General features: G+C 53.0%; 1 protein-coding gene across 1 annotated transcript; it reads left to right on the forward strand.

Moving 5' to 3' along the window:
- Nucleotides 1–5,059: 5,059 nt before the first annotated feature.
- GH1 (growth hormone 1) lies at nucleotides 5,060–9,954 on the forward strand. Its single transcript, XM_038754265.1, has 6 exons — nucleotides 5,060–5,100; nucleotides 5,401–5,465; nucleotides 5,876–6,045; nucleotides 8,691–8,810; nucleotides 9,355–9,516; nucleotides 9,754–9,954. Exons 1-6 carry the CDS (start codon nucleotides 5,060–5,062, stop codon nucleotides 9,952–9,954), a joined length of 759 nt encoding a protein of 252 aa, XP_038610193.1.
- The last annotated feature ends 7,243 nt before the right edge of the window (nucleotides 9,955–17,197 follow it).

Here is a 17,197-nt window from a genome sequence, read left to right on the forward strand (position 1 = left end):
ATGGATTGATTGATTAATTGATTGATTGATTGGCTGCAATGTACAGGACATCGCAAAGGACACCCAAAGGTTTTCCGAGTGCAGGATTCATTTATGGCTGAAGTGGGGCCATGAACTGGATGGCAGATGGCTTCCTTGGGTGCTACTGAGGTCTTGCCAGCCCTCATTAGCCAGTTATTTTTCTGGATTCCTGCTGGGCCCTGACCAGCTCACAAAATGCTCAGAAACCTTCACCACTGATGGCTGAGCCCAACATGCCCAATGGGGACTAGACCAATGCTCCGGGTTGCTTGATTTCACATGCGGTGCTCCGACTCTGGCCACTGGAACAACAGCAGGGTTGTAACATGACGTCTACAGCAGTGACGACGTCGTTCCCCATTTCTACAACAGTGATGACTTGGTTCCCCAAGTGTCATGACACTGATTCACATGTCTACACCAGCAATGGCTTGGTTCCACAGTGTCTAGACCAGTAATGGCATGGTTCCCCAGTGTCTACACCAGCAATGACATGGATCCACGGTGTCTACACCAGGAATGACATGGTTCTACAGTGTCTATACCAGCAATGGCTTGGTTCCGCAGTAGCTACAGCAACAATGATATAATTCCCCATGTTTACCCGATCTGCGACCCGATTCTGTAGCGTCTACACCAGCAAATCAGCTCCTTAGTGTCAGCAGCTGCCTCCCTGGGCTGCACCAGTGTAGCAGGAAGAAGTTCTTCACTCAAGGATGGGTCCCCCAGGCCTATCTGGGGAAGGGTGTTGGTGACTGTTGACATCTGATAAACAGATCTCCAGTCACACCGTGGAAAACAGCTCAATCTTGGCTGCTTTGGCTTGGGACACTCAGGTCTAAGAGCCAGCATCCAAGTCCGGGGTCACTGTAGGGCAGTTGGTAAGCATGGTAAGCCATATCGCCTCAGGGCACAATGACTGAGGAGGTAGCAGCACAGTCCTTACAAAAATGGTGGCACATTTGCCCTTAATAATAATAATGATGGCATTTATTAAGCGCTTACTATGTGCAAAGCACTGTTCTAAGCACTGGGGAGGTTACAAGGTGATCAGGTTGTCCCACGGGGGGCTCACAGTCTTAATCCCCATTTTACAGATGAGGTAACTGAGGCACCGAGAAGTTAAGTGACTTGCCCAAAGTCACACAGCTGACAATTGGCGGAGCCGGGATTTGAGCCCATGACCTCTGACTCCAAAGCCCGTGCTCTTTTCCATCGAGCCACGCTGCTTCTGACAAAGATAAAGATGCCCTTGATAAAGATGGCAGCAGAACAGAAATGATCTGTGACTATGGCTACATTGAGGAGCGGAGAGGTTGACGGGGAGACAGGGTGGTAAAGATACGGGTAAGGGGAGGGGCCAGAGGAACACTCTTCCACAGATGTTATGTAGTAGTATCAGTAGTGATAGTACCCGTAAAATGCTTAATGTGAGCAGAGCACTGTATTAAGCCCTGGGAAAGGAGTTAGAGGCTTGAATTAGACCAAGTCCCTGCCCCTCAAGGGGTTCACAATTTAAGAATAGAAAATGGGAGAAGGGACTGGAGACGGACATATCAGGAGTGATGAAACAATAAAACACTATAACAATGTAAAAGGCAAAAACAAAACAAATTAAAATGAAAATCAGTAGGCTGTTGTGGCTAGAGAAGAATCTCAGGCTCCTCATGCCTCAGAATCCAAGGCACACCCATAGTCACAGCCACCCATTACAGTAGCCACTAAGTCTTCCCATAGGGGTGGTGGAAGGCAGGATGAGATGGAGTTTCCTTGGTGGCATGGAAGAGAGGCAGTGGCAGTGCCCAGGGAGGCAGGCTGGCTGGTGGTCCAGTGGAGGGGACACTGAGAGAATGATCCGGATCCTGGCCTGGCGTACGCAGAGTATGTCAGAAACAGGGATTCTCGGAAGTGGGGAGAGGAGGCATCCAATTTATCCCTGGCCTGGTGTACATGGAGCATGTTGGGAGCAGGGATCCCTGGCAACTGGGGAGGGGAGGCAGCTGGGCTCCCTGTTCCTTCACTCGGCAGTGGGGGAGGGGGATTGAGAATATGCAGGGAGGCGAAGGCAGTTACTGGTTGCTTGGCTTGGCCACAGTGGAGAGTTGTGTATAATATCATTCCCTTGTGTTCCATGCACTTGCAGAAGATGGCAATGAAACTTTTCAGAGAATGTTCCACGCCTCAGGGCAGCCTGATGCTGGAGACTGCTGCTCCTGCTGCTGAGTCTTGGGGCTGGGCCAGGCCCTCAGAACTCCTAGGCTGGGAGGAGGAGACAATTGTACCCACCCCCGCAGCCATGCTCACATATGGCTCCCAAAACACATGAACGCACACACACACACACACACACACACACACACACACACACACACGCCCCGCCCCGTAGACACATGGCACATACCCTTAATGATGCTCACTCACTCCCAAACTCGGTTCCCAGCCAGTGTCCCATTCTGGAATGCTCCCTGGCAGCCACTCCCACTCATAGCAGGTCACAAGTTACATACTCAGCCACCAATCCCCATCACTGAGGGTGCCAAGAGGAGAGTTCCCCGAGATCCTTCCTTGGCTCTCGACCGGCCCGCTACCTGACCCTTAGCCTAGCCCCTAACCCAGTCTCGCCCCAGCAGCCACGAGGGCACAGTCTGCCTGGTCTCGGGCACTGCGGCTCACTGGCTTGGGCCTGGCCTTCCTGCTGCTTTGCATAGTGGAGCTAAATTTGTCCCTGGCTGGGCCAGCCGGCTGTGCCAGGGGAAGAATCAACTTGCTGCCCCAGGCTCCGGGGCAGGGGGCAAGGGGCCAGTGGTGACGCGGGAAGGGAGCCACCCAAGCCCAGAGCCACAACCATTCTTGGAAAGCAGACCAGAGGCTGAGGGATCATCTGCCTCAGCCAGTGTGTGGGACTCTGCCTGTGTACACCGTCGCTGGCCGGGACCCTCGCTCCTCATCCCCCGCACCTGGCTCCTCCATTCCTACTCCCTTCCCCTGCTCCACCCACCTCACCTTTCCTGACCCGGGGTTCTGTAGGTCTGGACTAGGAGTGGCTTGAGGGTAGGAAGTTTGTCTCTTCTCCTGTTGTTTGCCCCCAAGGGTCCAGGATTGAGCTCTGCCCAGTTCACAGCCCTGCACACCCAGCAGATGCCCAGTCTACAGCCTTGCCCAAACAGCAGGCACCCTCTGATTCCTCCCAGGAGAGGGACTGAGCCGGGACCCCAGGCCCACACTCCAGGGACACTAGCACCCCCTGTTCATATCTGGGGGCTTCGGGGGTGGGGTGGGGGATTAGTCCGTGAAGGCCTCTTGGTGGAGACGTGCCTTCAGTAAGGCTTGGAAAGTGGGTAGAGTAACTGTCTGTAGGATACGAAAAGGGAGGATGTTCCAGATCGAGGGACAGTGAGAAGGTTAGCAATAGAGGAGTGAAGTGTACAGGCTGGATTGTAGTAGGAGAGTAGTGAGGTGAGGTAGGATGGGGCAAGGAGATTGACTGCTTTAAAGTCAATGGTAAGGAGTTTCTGTTTAATGTGGAGGTGATGGGCAACCACTGGAGGTTCTTGAGTGGAGAAACATGGACTGAATGTTTTTGTAGAAAAATGATAATAAAAATAATGTAGTACTTGTTAAGCACTTACTACGTGCCACACACTGTTCTAAGGGCTGGGTTAGATACAAGTTATTCAGGTAGGACACAGACCCTCTCCCACATGGGGTTCACACTCTTAACCCCCATTTTTCAGATGAGGGAACTGAGGCATAGAGAAGTTAAGTGACTCGCCCAAGGTCGTACAGGAGACAAGTGGCAGAGCTGAGCAGCAGAGTGAAATATGGACTGGAGAGGGGAGAAACGGGGATCTCAGAGGTCAGCAAGGAGGCTGTTACAGTAATCAAGACAGAATAGGATAAGTGCTGGGATTAACGGGGTAGTCATTTGGATGGAGAAGACCAATTTTAGCGATGTTGAACTGACAGGATTTGGTGATAGATCAAATATGTGGGTTGAGTGGGAGAGACGAGTCAAAGATAACACCAAGGTTATGGATTGTGAGACAGGAAGTATTGTGGTGCTGTCTACAGTGATGGGATAGTCAAGGGGAGGACAGGGTTTGGGTGGGAAGATAAGGAGTTCTGCTTTGGACATATTAGTTTTAGGTGACAGCAGGACATCCAAGTACAGATGTCTTGAAGGCAGGAGGAAATGTAAGACTGCAGAGATGGGGAGAGATCAGGGCTGGAGTTGTAGATTTGGGAATCATTTGCATTGAGGTGGTCATCGAAGCCACGGGGGCAAATGAGTTCTCCAAGGGAGTGGGCGTAGATGGAGACTAGGAGGGGTCTCAGAATTGAATCTTGAGGGACACCGTCAAGGTTTCTTACTACAACCCAGTCTGCATGCTTGCCTCATCTAATGCCAACCTACTCCCTGAACCTTGATCTTGTCTTTCTCACCATTGACCCCTTCCACACATCCTCTCTCTGGCCTAGAACTCCCTCCCCCTTCATATACAGCAGGCCACAACTCTCCTCACCTTCAAAGCCCTCCTATAGTCCATCTCCTTTAAGGGGCCTTTTCCACCTAAGCCTTCTTTTCCCTCCCTTCTGCGTCGCCTCTGTACTTGAACCTGTACCCTTTAAGCACTTGGTATCACTCCACCTTCAGCCCCACGGCATTTCATCATCATCATTGATGGTAATTATTGAGCGCTTGGGTGACTATAATACAACAGAGTCGGTTAACATGTTCCCTGCCCACAGTGAGCTTACAGCCTGAGGGGGAGGCAGATGTTAATATAATATATAATATTGTATCCTTATGTCCCTATCAGTTCTCCTATGCGTAATGTATTTCATCGCTCGTCTCTCCCTTTAGACTATTGGCTTCTTGTAGGCAAGAATCTCATCTAACGACTCCGTTGTATTGTACTTTCCCAAGTGTGCTCAACAGACTGACAATACAATAAGGACCTCCGGTAAAGACCTGGGGATGCACTATGAGGGCTGTGAGGATGGATGGCAAGGACTGGGTGGACAGGCAACAAGGACCATGAGGACGCACAGTGAGGACCGTGTGGCCGGGAACGTGCAGTGAGGATGAAGTTGGCTCAGGTCAGTGACCGGGGGGTGGGAGGAATGAGGTGGGGTGGGGCTGTGCGCAGCGTGTACTGGTTGGGGGTAACTGGGGGGCCAGAACTGGTAAACAGGATCTGTGGGGGCGGAGGGGGATTAAGGGACCCTGTTTGCAGGCCTGGCCGGGCTGGCTGCTCCCCTCTGCATTTATGCAGCATGCAGCCTGAGGGGGGCTCCGTGGGGGGGAGGGGGCTGTGGGCATATTGCATACTGCATGAGACCTGCCTGGCTATAAGGCGGCCAACCTGGGGGCCACAGACCCATCAAGAGACTGGACCAAGACCTCAGGACCCACCACGTCCCCGCTGCAGCAATGGCTCCAGGTATTGGTTCTGCATGGGACCCCAGCCCACCCTGGGACCTCTGCGGGTCACCCCAGCCCCCCCACCCCCGGCCCCTGCTGGGCCCCGGCTGCTTGGCGGAGATTTCTCGGTCACTCCGGGCACACTCTCAGGAGGGAAGGTCACCTCACACCTGACCCCGCTTCCTCTTGGTGCTTCTTGAGCACACAAGGGTGCAGTTTCATCCACCGGCCCTGGGTAGGGGGATATGAGGGGAGGGATGGAAGGGAGAACAAGGTCTGTCTCGGCTCTGTGGGCCGATGCCACTGCTGACAAAGAGTGGGGTGGACGGACGCAGGGGAGTGGACGGAGGGATGGATGGAGAGAAGGACGGAGGGATGGGAGACCCTGGCCCTTCCCCGGCTTGAGTGAATCTCTGCCACACACCCTAGGTCCCTGCATCCCCCCTGCGATCTTGGCTGTGGCGTTGCTGCTGCTGGGCCTGCACTGGCCTCGGGAAGCAGCTGCGTTCCCCCCCATGCCGCTGTCCAGCCTGTTCGCCAACGCAGTTCTGCGGGCTCAGCACCTCCACCAGTTGGCCGCCGACACCTACAAGGAGTTTGTGAGTCCCAAAGCGTGGGTGTCGGGTCTGCCCACGTGTGTGTACGTGCGTGAGATTCCCTTTTGGTCTGGGTCTCTAGAGTGTGCCTTCCTGCTCTTGTCTCCCTGGGTCCAGGGACGGCGAGTGTGTCGGTCAGCACAGGTGCCTGTGGGCACAGACGTGTGTGTCTCATCTGAGTATGTGTCTGCCTGTTTGAATGTGTCCGTGTGCTTCTGGGGGGTTTGCCTGTGTATGTGTGACACAATGTATCTGCATGCGTTGGGACACTGGGGAGGGTTCTGTTACTTTAGGCATGTCCGTGAGTGTGGACGTGTGTGGAAATGTGTGCCTATTTGTGTAACTCTGTGTGTTTGCGTTTATTGCGGGCTTCTGTGTTTAAGCGTGTGTGTATGTTGAATTTGTATATATGGAGTATCTGCTTGTGCTTCTGGGACGTGGTTAAGTTGTGTTTGTGTAGGAACAGTGGGTGGTGTATGTTGGGTGCTATGTTTGTGTGGGTGTTACCTAGTAGCAATAGTAACAATGGTGATTATTATGTGTTTACTGTATAAAAAGCACTGTACTAAGCACTTTATTCACAGGTGGGAATTAGATATGATCCCTGTCCCTCAGTAGCTCATCATCTAAGAGCCAGTATATGTGCATAGGCTGTGTAAATGTGTGCTATGTTTATGCTATCATGTGGGTTTTGTGTGTTGGATCTGTGGCAGTAATAATATTTACTAAGAACCTGCTGAGTACCATGCATGGTTCTAAATGTTTGGGGAAGTACAACAGAAGCAAAGCCCACATGCCCCACCCACAAGGAGTTCATACTCTAATTCAGGAGACAGACGTTCAAAAGGTTTGTAAAATGGTGGGAGCAGGAAGATAAAGGCTCAGTAAAGGAACGGAACAAATACACCACCAAATATCAAAATAAATAAGAGTACATGATTGGATATACCACTACATATACCTAAGTCCTAGGGGCAGCTGTTGAATTGATGTGACTCAGGGTGTTGAGAATTAATTGGGGAAGGCTTCCTGGAAGAGGTGGGGTTTTAGGAGGACTTTGAAGATTGGGAGGACTGGGTCTGGCAGTTTTAGCAGGTGGGGAAGGAGAGAAGGGGAGGGAGGGAGAGAGGGAGAGGAGAGAGGGAGAGAGGGGGAAAGGGGGAGTGGGAGAGAGAGAGGGAGAAGGATAGGGAGAGGGAGAGGGGCAGAGAGAGAAAGAGAGAGAGCGCGTGCTTTGGAGAGTGAAAAGAGCAGATACATAAAATGGGGAGAGTTGGGTGGGAACTTGAGGCCAAGGGTGGGGAGCTTCTGCTGAATGCAGATGGAGAGGGGAAGCTAGGGGAGGACTCTGAAAATCGATCAACCAATAAATCAATGGTATTTATTGAACACAGTGCTGTGCAAAGCACTGAAGCATTGGAAGAGTACAATGAGTAAGAGTGCTTAGTAGAGTATACTGCACACAATAAATGCCATTGATTGATTCAATACGTTAGAGTCAGTAGATTCAATCCCTGCCCATGAAGGGCTTACAGTCCAGAGTGGGAGACAGACCCTAAAATACATTACAGGTAGGGGAAATGGCAGAGTGTAAGGAGATGTACACCAGTGCTGCAGAGCTGGGGGTGGGGTAAATATCAAGTACTTGAGGGGTACAGACCCAAGTGCTTAGATGACGCAGGAGGGAGGGTGAGTAGGAGAAATAAGATCTTTGTTGGGGAAGGCCACTTGGAGAGGATGAGAAGGAAAGAGAACAGTGCTAAGTGACGATTCAGGAAGATGGTCTGGCAGACATGTGGCCGATGGCCTGCCGGGTGAGGGGTTTCAGGCAGAGAGACCAGGGAGGAGACTGAGGCAGTAGTACAGTAGTCCAACCATGATTGGAATGGACAGAGTTTGCCCCAGGATGGGGAACCACTGGGGAGAGAGGAAGGGACTAGGGAGCATTGGGAAGGGAGAAATAGCAGGATTTAGCAGTTGGCTGGATGTGAGAGCTGGAAAACAGTGAGGAGCTGAGGTTGGCACCAAGGTAGAGAGATGGAGAGAAAGAGAGATACAGTCCTTGCCACCCAGGGCTGGGGGAAGGGGAAAGGGGGCACTACCTGGCCCTTCAGGCCCTGGCTGGAGTCCGTCACATGCCTGTAGCTGGATTGTGCTGCATCCTCAGCTGCTCCCAGTGTTGGTGGGGAAACCAGGTGGATCAGTGCTCTGGATCTTTGGCTTCTGACTAGTGTGGCAGAAGCATCTAGTACAGTGCTTTGCACACAGTAAGCACTGAATAGATATGATTAAATGGAAGTGTGCAGGATCAGTTGGTTCCACACTTTTGGTGACACCAGCGTGTACCAGCCCAATCCCAAGGGCCAATGGAGTGAGAGGAGGGGAGGGGCAGAGGACCATAGGAGATAGGCCCCTTGGCATGGTCAGGCTGGCCACTCCTTCAGGATGCATCGTTTGCCAGTGGCCATTTCAGAGGAATGCACCACATCTGCACGTCCACCAGCCGAGACTGACCCTGTGGTCCGGCTGGGCATCCTTGGACCCTCAGTGCTGGGGTGGCTGGGGGCAGGGGCGGGAGGGTGCGCAGGGTGATGAGGGGATCCCGGGCACCTTCCATCACCTGGATGGGGTGGGTTTGGGCTCCACAGGAGCGGGCGTACATCCCTGAGAGCCAGAGGCATGCCGCTCAGAGCTCCCAGGCAGCCGCCTTCTGCTTCTCGGAGACCATCCCGGCCCCAACCGGCAAAGATGAGGCCCAGCAGAGATCAGTGAGTGTCTCAGTCTGCCTCCGGACCATGCTCTATCCACCTGAGTACACCTTCCCCCTGCCCCCAGGTTGATGCCCTTGCCCCAGGTCCATGCCCTGCCCCTGGTCTACATCCTGCCCCCACTCTACATCATCTCCCGTCCCTTGGTTTGTACCCTGACCCCCAGTCTACGCTTGCCCCCCAGTCCACACCATGCCCTCATGGCCTAAATTTCCCATCCCTCATCTATATTTGCCCACTGGTCTGCCCGGTCTACATTTGCCCCCTCCCCTGCCCCCCCAAAGTCTATACTTTCTCCCAGTCTGCACGCTGCCCACCCAGTCTACATACCGCCTGCTCAGTCTCCCTTCCCGGACTGATCTCACCTTCCCTTTACCCTTCCCCAGACAGACCTTTTCCTCGATACCCCCACCCAAACTTAATCCCCTTCCTCCCTTCCCCAAGAGCCCCCTCCCTCTCTAGCCACCCTTCTATCCCTCCTCGCCCTACCCGTTCCGTGGCCCAAAGGAACAGTTTCCTTGTTTCCCTGGTGGCCGGGCCACAGGACGTGGAACTGCTCCGCTTCTCGCTGCTGCTCATCCAGTCGTGGCTCAGTCCCGTGCAGTTCCTCAGCCGCGTCTTCACCAACAGCCTGGCCTTCGGCACCTCCGACCGCGTCTACGAGAAGCTGCGTGACCTGGAGGAGGGTGTCCAGGCCCTGATGCGGGTGGGGCTGACCGGGAAGGGTTGGAGTGGGCAGGGTGGGAAGTGGGTAGGGCAGGGGCTGAAGAGGCAGGGGGTAGACAGGGCTGGGGTGGACAGGTTGGGGAGCAGACAAGGCGGGGATCGGAAAGCTGGGGTGGACGGGGCAGGCAGCAGTTAGGGTGGGGATGGACAGCACCGGCTGGGCAGGGCTCCCTCTCCTCTGAGCATGCCATCCCCCCACCCCTTTATCCCCTTTCAGGAGCTGGAGGACGGGAGCCCCCGGGGGGGCCTGGTCCTACGGCCCACGTATGACAAGTTTGACACGAACCTGCGCAGCGAAGACGCCCTGGCCAAGAACTATGGGCTTCTGTCCTGCTTCAAGAAGGACCTGCACAAGGCAGAGACCTACCTGCGTGTCATGAAGTGCCGGCGCTTCGTGGAAAGCGGCTGCACTCTCTGAGCCCCCGCCAGCTCGAATCCCAGTCTGCCCCCTCCTGCTGGCCGCCCGGGAACCGGGCCACCCAAAGGGAGCATTTCTCCCGGCTCCCACCCCAATAAACCTGCAGAAACCAATGGGGGCGTGTGACCTTCTGTGGGGCCTGGGGGAGGGAGCCCTGGGAGTCCAGATGTTGGGCAGAATATGCCCCAGGGCTCACCGGTGTCCAGTGTAGTGCTCACTGGAATCCAACTCAGTGTTCACCTGTCCCAGGCTCAGTGCTCACCAATCCCTGGCACGGTGCTCCTCAGTGCTCACCAGTCCCCTGCACAGTGCCCTCCGGTCCTTGGTACAGTGCTCACTGAGCACGGTGCAGTGCTCACCGGCCCCTGACACAGTTCCTGCCCAGTTCCTGTTTGTTCCCCAACACTAAGTTTCCGTCAAAGTCATGGCCACTGTGGACTCCCCTCCTCCACTTCCAGCAGTGGAGAAGAATCCTCTGAAACCACTGAGAAAGCTAAGGTACTGGGGCTAAGTCCGGGAGGGGCGGGGCTAGGCCAGAGCTACTCAAGACACATAATTTCTCCCTTTCCCTCCAACAATTCCATCCCCTGACATTAGGGGAACACCACCCCCCAACACATGACTCCCACATCCCCATCCCCTCTTCTACTCCTCCAATCTGTGTCCTCCTCTCCCCTGACCTCCTTAAACCACCCATCCACATCTCACCCCAGAAACTCACTCCCACCTAACTCATCCTCAGCCCTCACATCATCTCTCTCTCTGGTCGTTGCCCCACCACTCCATTTAAATACAGCCTGTGGAACGCCCGGCTTCAACGTGGAAAGCTTCCCTTCATCTTTGATCTATTCCTGAACCAGTCGCTGCTCCTTCTTGCCATCAGTGAATCCCGGCTTTCCCCAGATGACACTGTTTCCCCTATCACTTTCTCGGGAGGTGGGGGAAGGGAGTTCATCTTCCTTTACTCCCCAAAACTCACTAAGGGGGAAGCGTTGGCCTGCTTCTTGCCCCTCAATGCCACTTTCACCCCACTCACCCCTCCATTTCTCTTTTCTCTCCCTCTGAAGCCCACAACATCAGCCTATCCCACCCACTCCAGTTACTGGTGGATATCAATCGTCCCCCTCCCCATCAGCCACCCAACCCTCCTCCAACTTTATGAAAACATTTTGATCCCTTTCTCACATTCCTTCTCTGTCCCTACACTGATCCTTGGGGACTTCAATATCAACGTGGATGTTCTTGATGACCTTTTCACCGCCCGCTTCCTCTCACTCCACAACTCCACCAACCTCCTGCTCCACCCTACCTCACCCACTCGCCACACATGCTCGATCTCATCACCTCTAGTCACTGTAATATCTTATCCTCACCAGCTCTGAAACCCCTCTATCTGACCACAACCTCCTCACCTGCCTTCTCTCCCACACAACCCCTCACCACAAAACTGCCCCATCCTTCCACAGAAACCTCTGGTCTCTATACCTCCCTCCACTTATCCTAGGTCATTGTGCCCAATGCCTTTCTACTCAACTGCCCTTCTCTGATACACAAATCCACCCCCACAACTCTACCATCTCCACAGAACTCAGCTCCCTCATCCTCCCCTCCCAACAACCACCTGACACCACCAAGCCCCAGTCCTGGATCCCCTCCCTCCAGACTTCATTTTCTCCTCTTCTTCTCTTTTGTCACAGAGCTCTTGGTGGAAACCCAGGTACTGGGTCATCTTTGGTCACTTCAAAGTCATCCTTGCCTGTAACAATTCTGCCTTTTCCACTCAGCAACCCAGCCTTTCCTCCAACCTCATCCATTCACACTTTATTAAAAACCCCTGCCCCATCTCTTCTTTACCCCTTGTCCATTACCTTCACCTGCTCACTCTCTAATGGTTCACATCTGAAACAGGTTACCTATCTTAAAAAAAGCCTTCCCTGCACCCACTACCCCATCTCCCTTCTCCCATTCTTGTGCAAACTCCTCGAATTATGGCATTTGTTAACCACTTACTATGAGCCAAGCACTGGGGCAGATACATGTCAAGCAGGTTGGACATAGTCCCTGTCGCACATGGGGCTCACACTCTTAATCCCCATTTTACAGGTGAAGGAACTGAGACCCAGAGAAGATAAGTGACTTGCCCACGGTCACACAGCAGACATAATAATAATAATAATAATAATAATGGCATTTATTAAGTGCTTACTATATGCAAAGCACTGTTCTAAGTGCTGGGGAGGTTACAGGGTGATCAGGTTGTCCCACAGGGGGATCACAGTCAATCCCCATTTTACAGATGAGGGAACTGAGGCACAGAGAAGTGACTTGCCCAAAGTCACACAGCTTGACAATTGGCAGAGCCAGGATTTGAACCCATGACCACTGTCTCCAAAGCCAGGGCTCTTTCCACTGAACCACGCTGCTTCTCTGCCTCCACTTCCCCTCCACCAACTCCCTCCTTGACCATCTAAAAGTTGGCCTCCACCCCCATCACTCCACTAAAACCGCTCTCTTCAAGGATGCCAGTGACCTTCTTGCTAAATCTAGCAGATTCTATTCCATCCTTATCCTCCTCGACCTCACAGCTATCTTTGCCATTATGGACAATTCCTTTCTCTTGGAAATAATGTTGAACATTGGTTTTTATAATAATAATAATAATTTGAAGTGCTTATTATGTACCAAGCTCTGGGCTACATGCTGTGGTACACACTAGATCACCAGGGTGGACAGTCTATACTTTGCTGCCCGGATTATCTTTGTATGGAAACACTCTGGGCATGTCACTCCCCTCCTCAAAAATCTCCAGTGGTTGCCTGTCAACCCATGAATCAAGCAAAAACCCCTCACTTTCAGCTTCAAGGCTCTCCATGATGATGATGATTGCATTTATTAAGCGCTTACTATGTGCAAAGCACTGCTATAAGCGCTGGGGCGGTTACAAGGTGATCAGGTTGTCCCTCATGGGGCTCACAGTCTTAATCCCCATTTTACAGGTGAGGTAACTGAGGTGCAGAGAAGTTAAGTGACTTGCCCAAAGTCACACAGCTGACAAGTGGGGGAGCTGGGATTTGAACCCATGACCTCTGACTCCAAAGCCCGGGCTCCTTTCACTGAGCCACGCGGCTTCTCCATCGCCTCGCTCCCTCCTACCTCACCTCCCTTCTCTCCTTCTAAAGCCCAGCCCACACCCTCCGCTCCTCTGCCACTAACCTCCTCACTGTGCCTCGTTCTCGCCTGTCCGGCCGTCGACCCCCGGCCCACATCCTTCCCCTGGCCTGGAATGCCCTCCCTCCGCACATCCACCAAGCTAGCTCTCTTCCTCCCTTCAAAGCCCTACTGAGAGCTCACCTCCTCCAGGAGGCCTTCCCCGACTGAGCCCCCTTTTTCCTCTCCTCCTCCCCATCACCCCCCTGCCCTACCTCCTTCCCCTCCCCACAGCACTAGTATATATATATTTGTACAGATTTATTACTCTATTTATTTTGCTTGTACATATTTACTATTCTATTTATTTTGTTAATGATGTGCATATAGCTATAAATCTATTTGTTCTGACGATTTTGACACCTATCTATATGTTTTGTTTTGTTGTCTGTCTCCCCCTTCTACACTGTGAGCCCGTTGTTGGGTAGGGACCGTTTCTATATGTTGTTGACTTGTATTTCCCAAGTGCTTAGTACAGTGCTCTGCACAAAGTAAGCGCTCAATAAATATGATTGAATGAATGAACCCCTGTCCCACATGAGGTTCACTGATACTGTCTTCTCCTGGTTCTCCTACCTCTTTGGCAGATCCTTCTCAATCTCTTCCCATTCTTCCTCTGTCTCCACTCCCTGGGTGAGGGAGTGCCTCAGGGCTCTGTTCTAGGTCCTCTTTCCTTTTCATTTTTTACTCCCTCCCTCAGGGAGCTCTTCTGTTCCTATGACTTCAACTACCACTTCCAGTGGGTAAAATTCTATGGAGAAAGTTCAGGGCTTTACTCACAGACTCTCAGCCCACGGATAGGCCTTCCAAATCTTGACTTCAAAAGTAGAAAGGAGCTCGGTGAAGTAAGGTACGAGGGGGTGAGTTGATTTAGTTCTTTAAAGCCCACGGTAAGGAGTTTCTGTTTGATGGGGGAGGTGGATGAGCAACTACTTCTTCTAATCAATCAATCAATCAGTCGCATTTGTTGAGCGCTTACTGTGTGCAGAGCACTGTAGTAAGCGCTTGGGAAGTACAAGTCGGCAACACATAGAGACAGTCCCTACCCAACAGCGGGCTCACAGTCTAGAAGGGGGAGACAGAGAACAAAACCAAACATACTAACAAAATAAAATAAATAGAATAGATATGTACAAGATAAATAAATAAATAAATAGAGTAATGAATATGTACAAACATATATACGTACATACAGGTGCTGTGGGGAAGGGAAGGAGGTAAGATGGGGGGATGGAGAGACCATCCACACCTAGAAGAAGCAGTCTTCTAGACTGTGAGCCCACTGTTGGGTAGGGACCATCTCTATATGTTGCCAACTTGTACTTCCCAAGCGCCTAGTACAGTGCTTTGCACACAGTAAGCGCTCAATAAATACGACTGAATGAATGAATGAACTGCTAGTGGATTTTGAGGACTGGGGAAGCATGGACTGAGCTTTTTTTAGAAAAATGATCTGGGCAGCAGGTTGAAATATGGACCGGGGTGGGAAGAGACAGGGGGCAGGGAGCTCAGAAAGAAGGTTGCTGCAGTCCTCATCAATCAATCAATCAATCAATCAATCGTATTTATTGAGCGCTTCCTATGTGCACAGCACTGTACTAAGCGCTTGGGAAGTACAAATTGGCAACACATAGAGACAGTCCCTACCCAACAGTGGGCTCACAGTCTAAAAGGGGGAGACAGAGAACAGAATCAAACATACCAACAAAATAAAATAAATAGGATAGAAATGTACAAGTAAAATAAATAAATAAATAAATAAATAGAGTAATAAATATGTACAACCATATATACATATATACAGGTGCTATGGGGAAGGGAAGGAGGTAAGATGGGGGGATGGAGAGGGGGACGAGGGGGAGAGGAAGGAAGGGGCTCAGTCTGGGAAGGCCTCCTGGAGGAGGTGAGCTCTCAGCAGGGTCTTGAAGGGAGGAAGAGAGCTAGCTTGGCGGAGGGGCAGAGGGAGGGCATTCCAGGCCCGGGGGATGACGTGGGCCGGGGGTCGATGGCGGGACAGGCGAGAACGAGGTACAGTGAGGAGAACGAGGTACAGTCATCACAGTTTGCACTGTGAGCCCACTGTTGGGTAGGGACTGTCTCTATATGTTGCCAACTTGTACTTCCCAAGCGCTTAGTCCAGTGCTCTGCACACAGTAAGCGCTCAATAAATACGATTGATTGATTGATCTGCAACGTCCTTTTCTTCCCGTCCTTCAAACCTGTAACCTTGGAGTCAGCTCGGCTCGTCCCTCACTTTAAATTCCCATATTTAGTCGGCTGCCGGCTCCTTCCTCTACGACTTTTCGATTCCCTGGCCCTACGTCTTGGTCCAGAGCCTGGGGACTGGCCTTCTTCTCCCCTCCCCGGGCCGGCTGGCCGGACGGATGGACACAACGCAACACAACAGAGTTAACAGATACAGTCTCTGCCTCAAGGATCTTCTGATTCAAAAGCGGGAGACAATAGGGGGAAGCGATCCAGTGTAAAGATGCATGCATAAATGCTGTGGCGTGAGGGTGGGAGAGTACCTAAATGCATGGCATATTTACTATTCTATTTATTTTATTTTGTTAATATGTTTTGTTTTGTTGTCCGTCTCCCCCTTCTAGACTGTGAGCCCGCTGTTGGGTAGGGACCGTCTCTAGATGTTGCCAACTTGTACTTCCCAAGCGCTTAGTACAGGGCTCTGCACGCAGTAAGCGCTCAATAAATACAATTGAATGTCTGGAATGCCCTCCCTTTGCCCATCCGCCAAGCAAGCTCTCTTCCTCCCTTCAAGGCCCTGCTGAGAGCTCACCTCCTCCAGGAGGCCTTCCCAGACTGAGTCCCTTCCTTCCTCTCCCCCTCGTCCCCCCTCCATCCCCCCCATCTTACCTCCTTCCCTTCCCCACAGCACCTGTATATATGTATGTATGTTTGTACATATTTATTACTCTATTTACTTATTTATTTATTTTACTTGTACATATCTATTCTATTTATTTTATTTTGTTGGTATGGTTTGGTTCTGTCTCCCCCTTTTAGACTATGAGCCCGCTGTTGGGTAGGGACCGTCTCTATACGTTGCCAACTTGTACTTCCCGAGCGCTTAGTCCAGTGCTCTGTACACAGTAAGCGCTCAATAAATACGACCGATTGATTGATTGAATGAATGAATGGACGGACGGGAGGGCGGGGCCCACCTGGAGATCCCCCCCCGCGGGGTTGCGCAGGCGCGGTCCCCGCCCTCCGCGCTCTTGGACGCGCATGCGCCGTCCCCCCTCCCCGTCCTCCGCGCTCTTGAACGCGCATGAGCCGTTCCCCCGCCCTCCGCGCTCTTGGACGCGCATGCGCCGCCCCCCCAGTCCTCCGCGCTCTTGGACGCGCATGCGCCGTCCTCCCCCCGCCCTCCGCGCTTTTGGACGCGCATGCGCCATCCCCCCTCCCCGTCCTCCGCGCTCTTGGACGCGCATGAGCCGTCCCCCCGCCCTCCGCGCTCTTGATCGCGCATGCGCCGTCCCCCCTCCCCGTCCTCCGCGCTCTTGGACGCGCATGAGCCGCCCCCCCGCCCTCCGCGCTCTTGATCGCTCAAGCGCCGTCCCCCCCCCGCCCTCCGCGCTCTTGGACGCGCATGCGCCGTCCCCCACCCCGCCTTCGCGCTCTTGGACGCGCATGCGCCGTGCCCCCCCCGCCCTCCGCGCTCTTGGACGCGCATCATCATCATCAGTCGTATTTACTGAGCGCTTACTATGTGCAGAGCACTGTAGTAAGCGCTTGGGAAGTACGAATTGGCAACATAGAGAGACGGTCCCTACCCAACAGTGGGCTCACAGTCTAAAAGGGGGAGACAGAGAACAAAGCCAAACATACTAACAAAATAAAATAAATAGAACAGATACGCGCCGTCCCCCCGCCCTCTTGGACGCGCATGAGCCGTCCCCCCGGCCTCCGCGCTCTTGGACGCGCATGCGCCGCCCCCCCCCGCCTCCGCGCTCTTGATCGCGCATGCGCCGCCCGCCCCCCAGTCCTCCGCGCTCTTGGACGCGCAGGCGCCCCC

This window comes from Tachyglossus aculeatus, chromosome 11, assembly GCF_015852505.1.
Source record: "Tachyglossus aculeatus isolate mTacAcu1 chromosome 11, mTacAcu1.pri, whole genome shotgun sequence".
Classification (NCBI taxonomy): domain Eukaryota; kingdom Metazoa; phylum Chordata; class Mammalia; order Monotremata; family Tachyglossidae; genus Tachyglossus; species Tachyglossus aculeatus.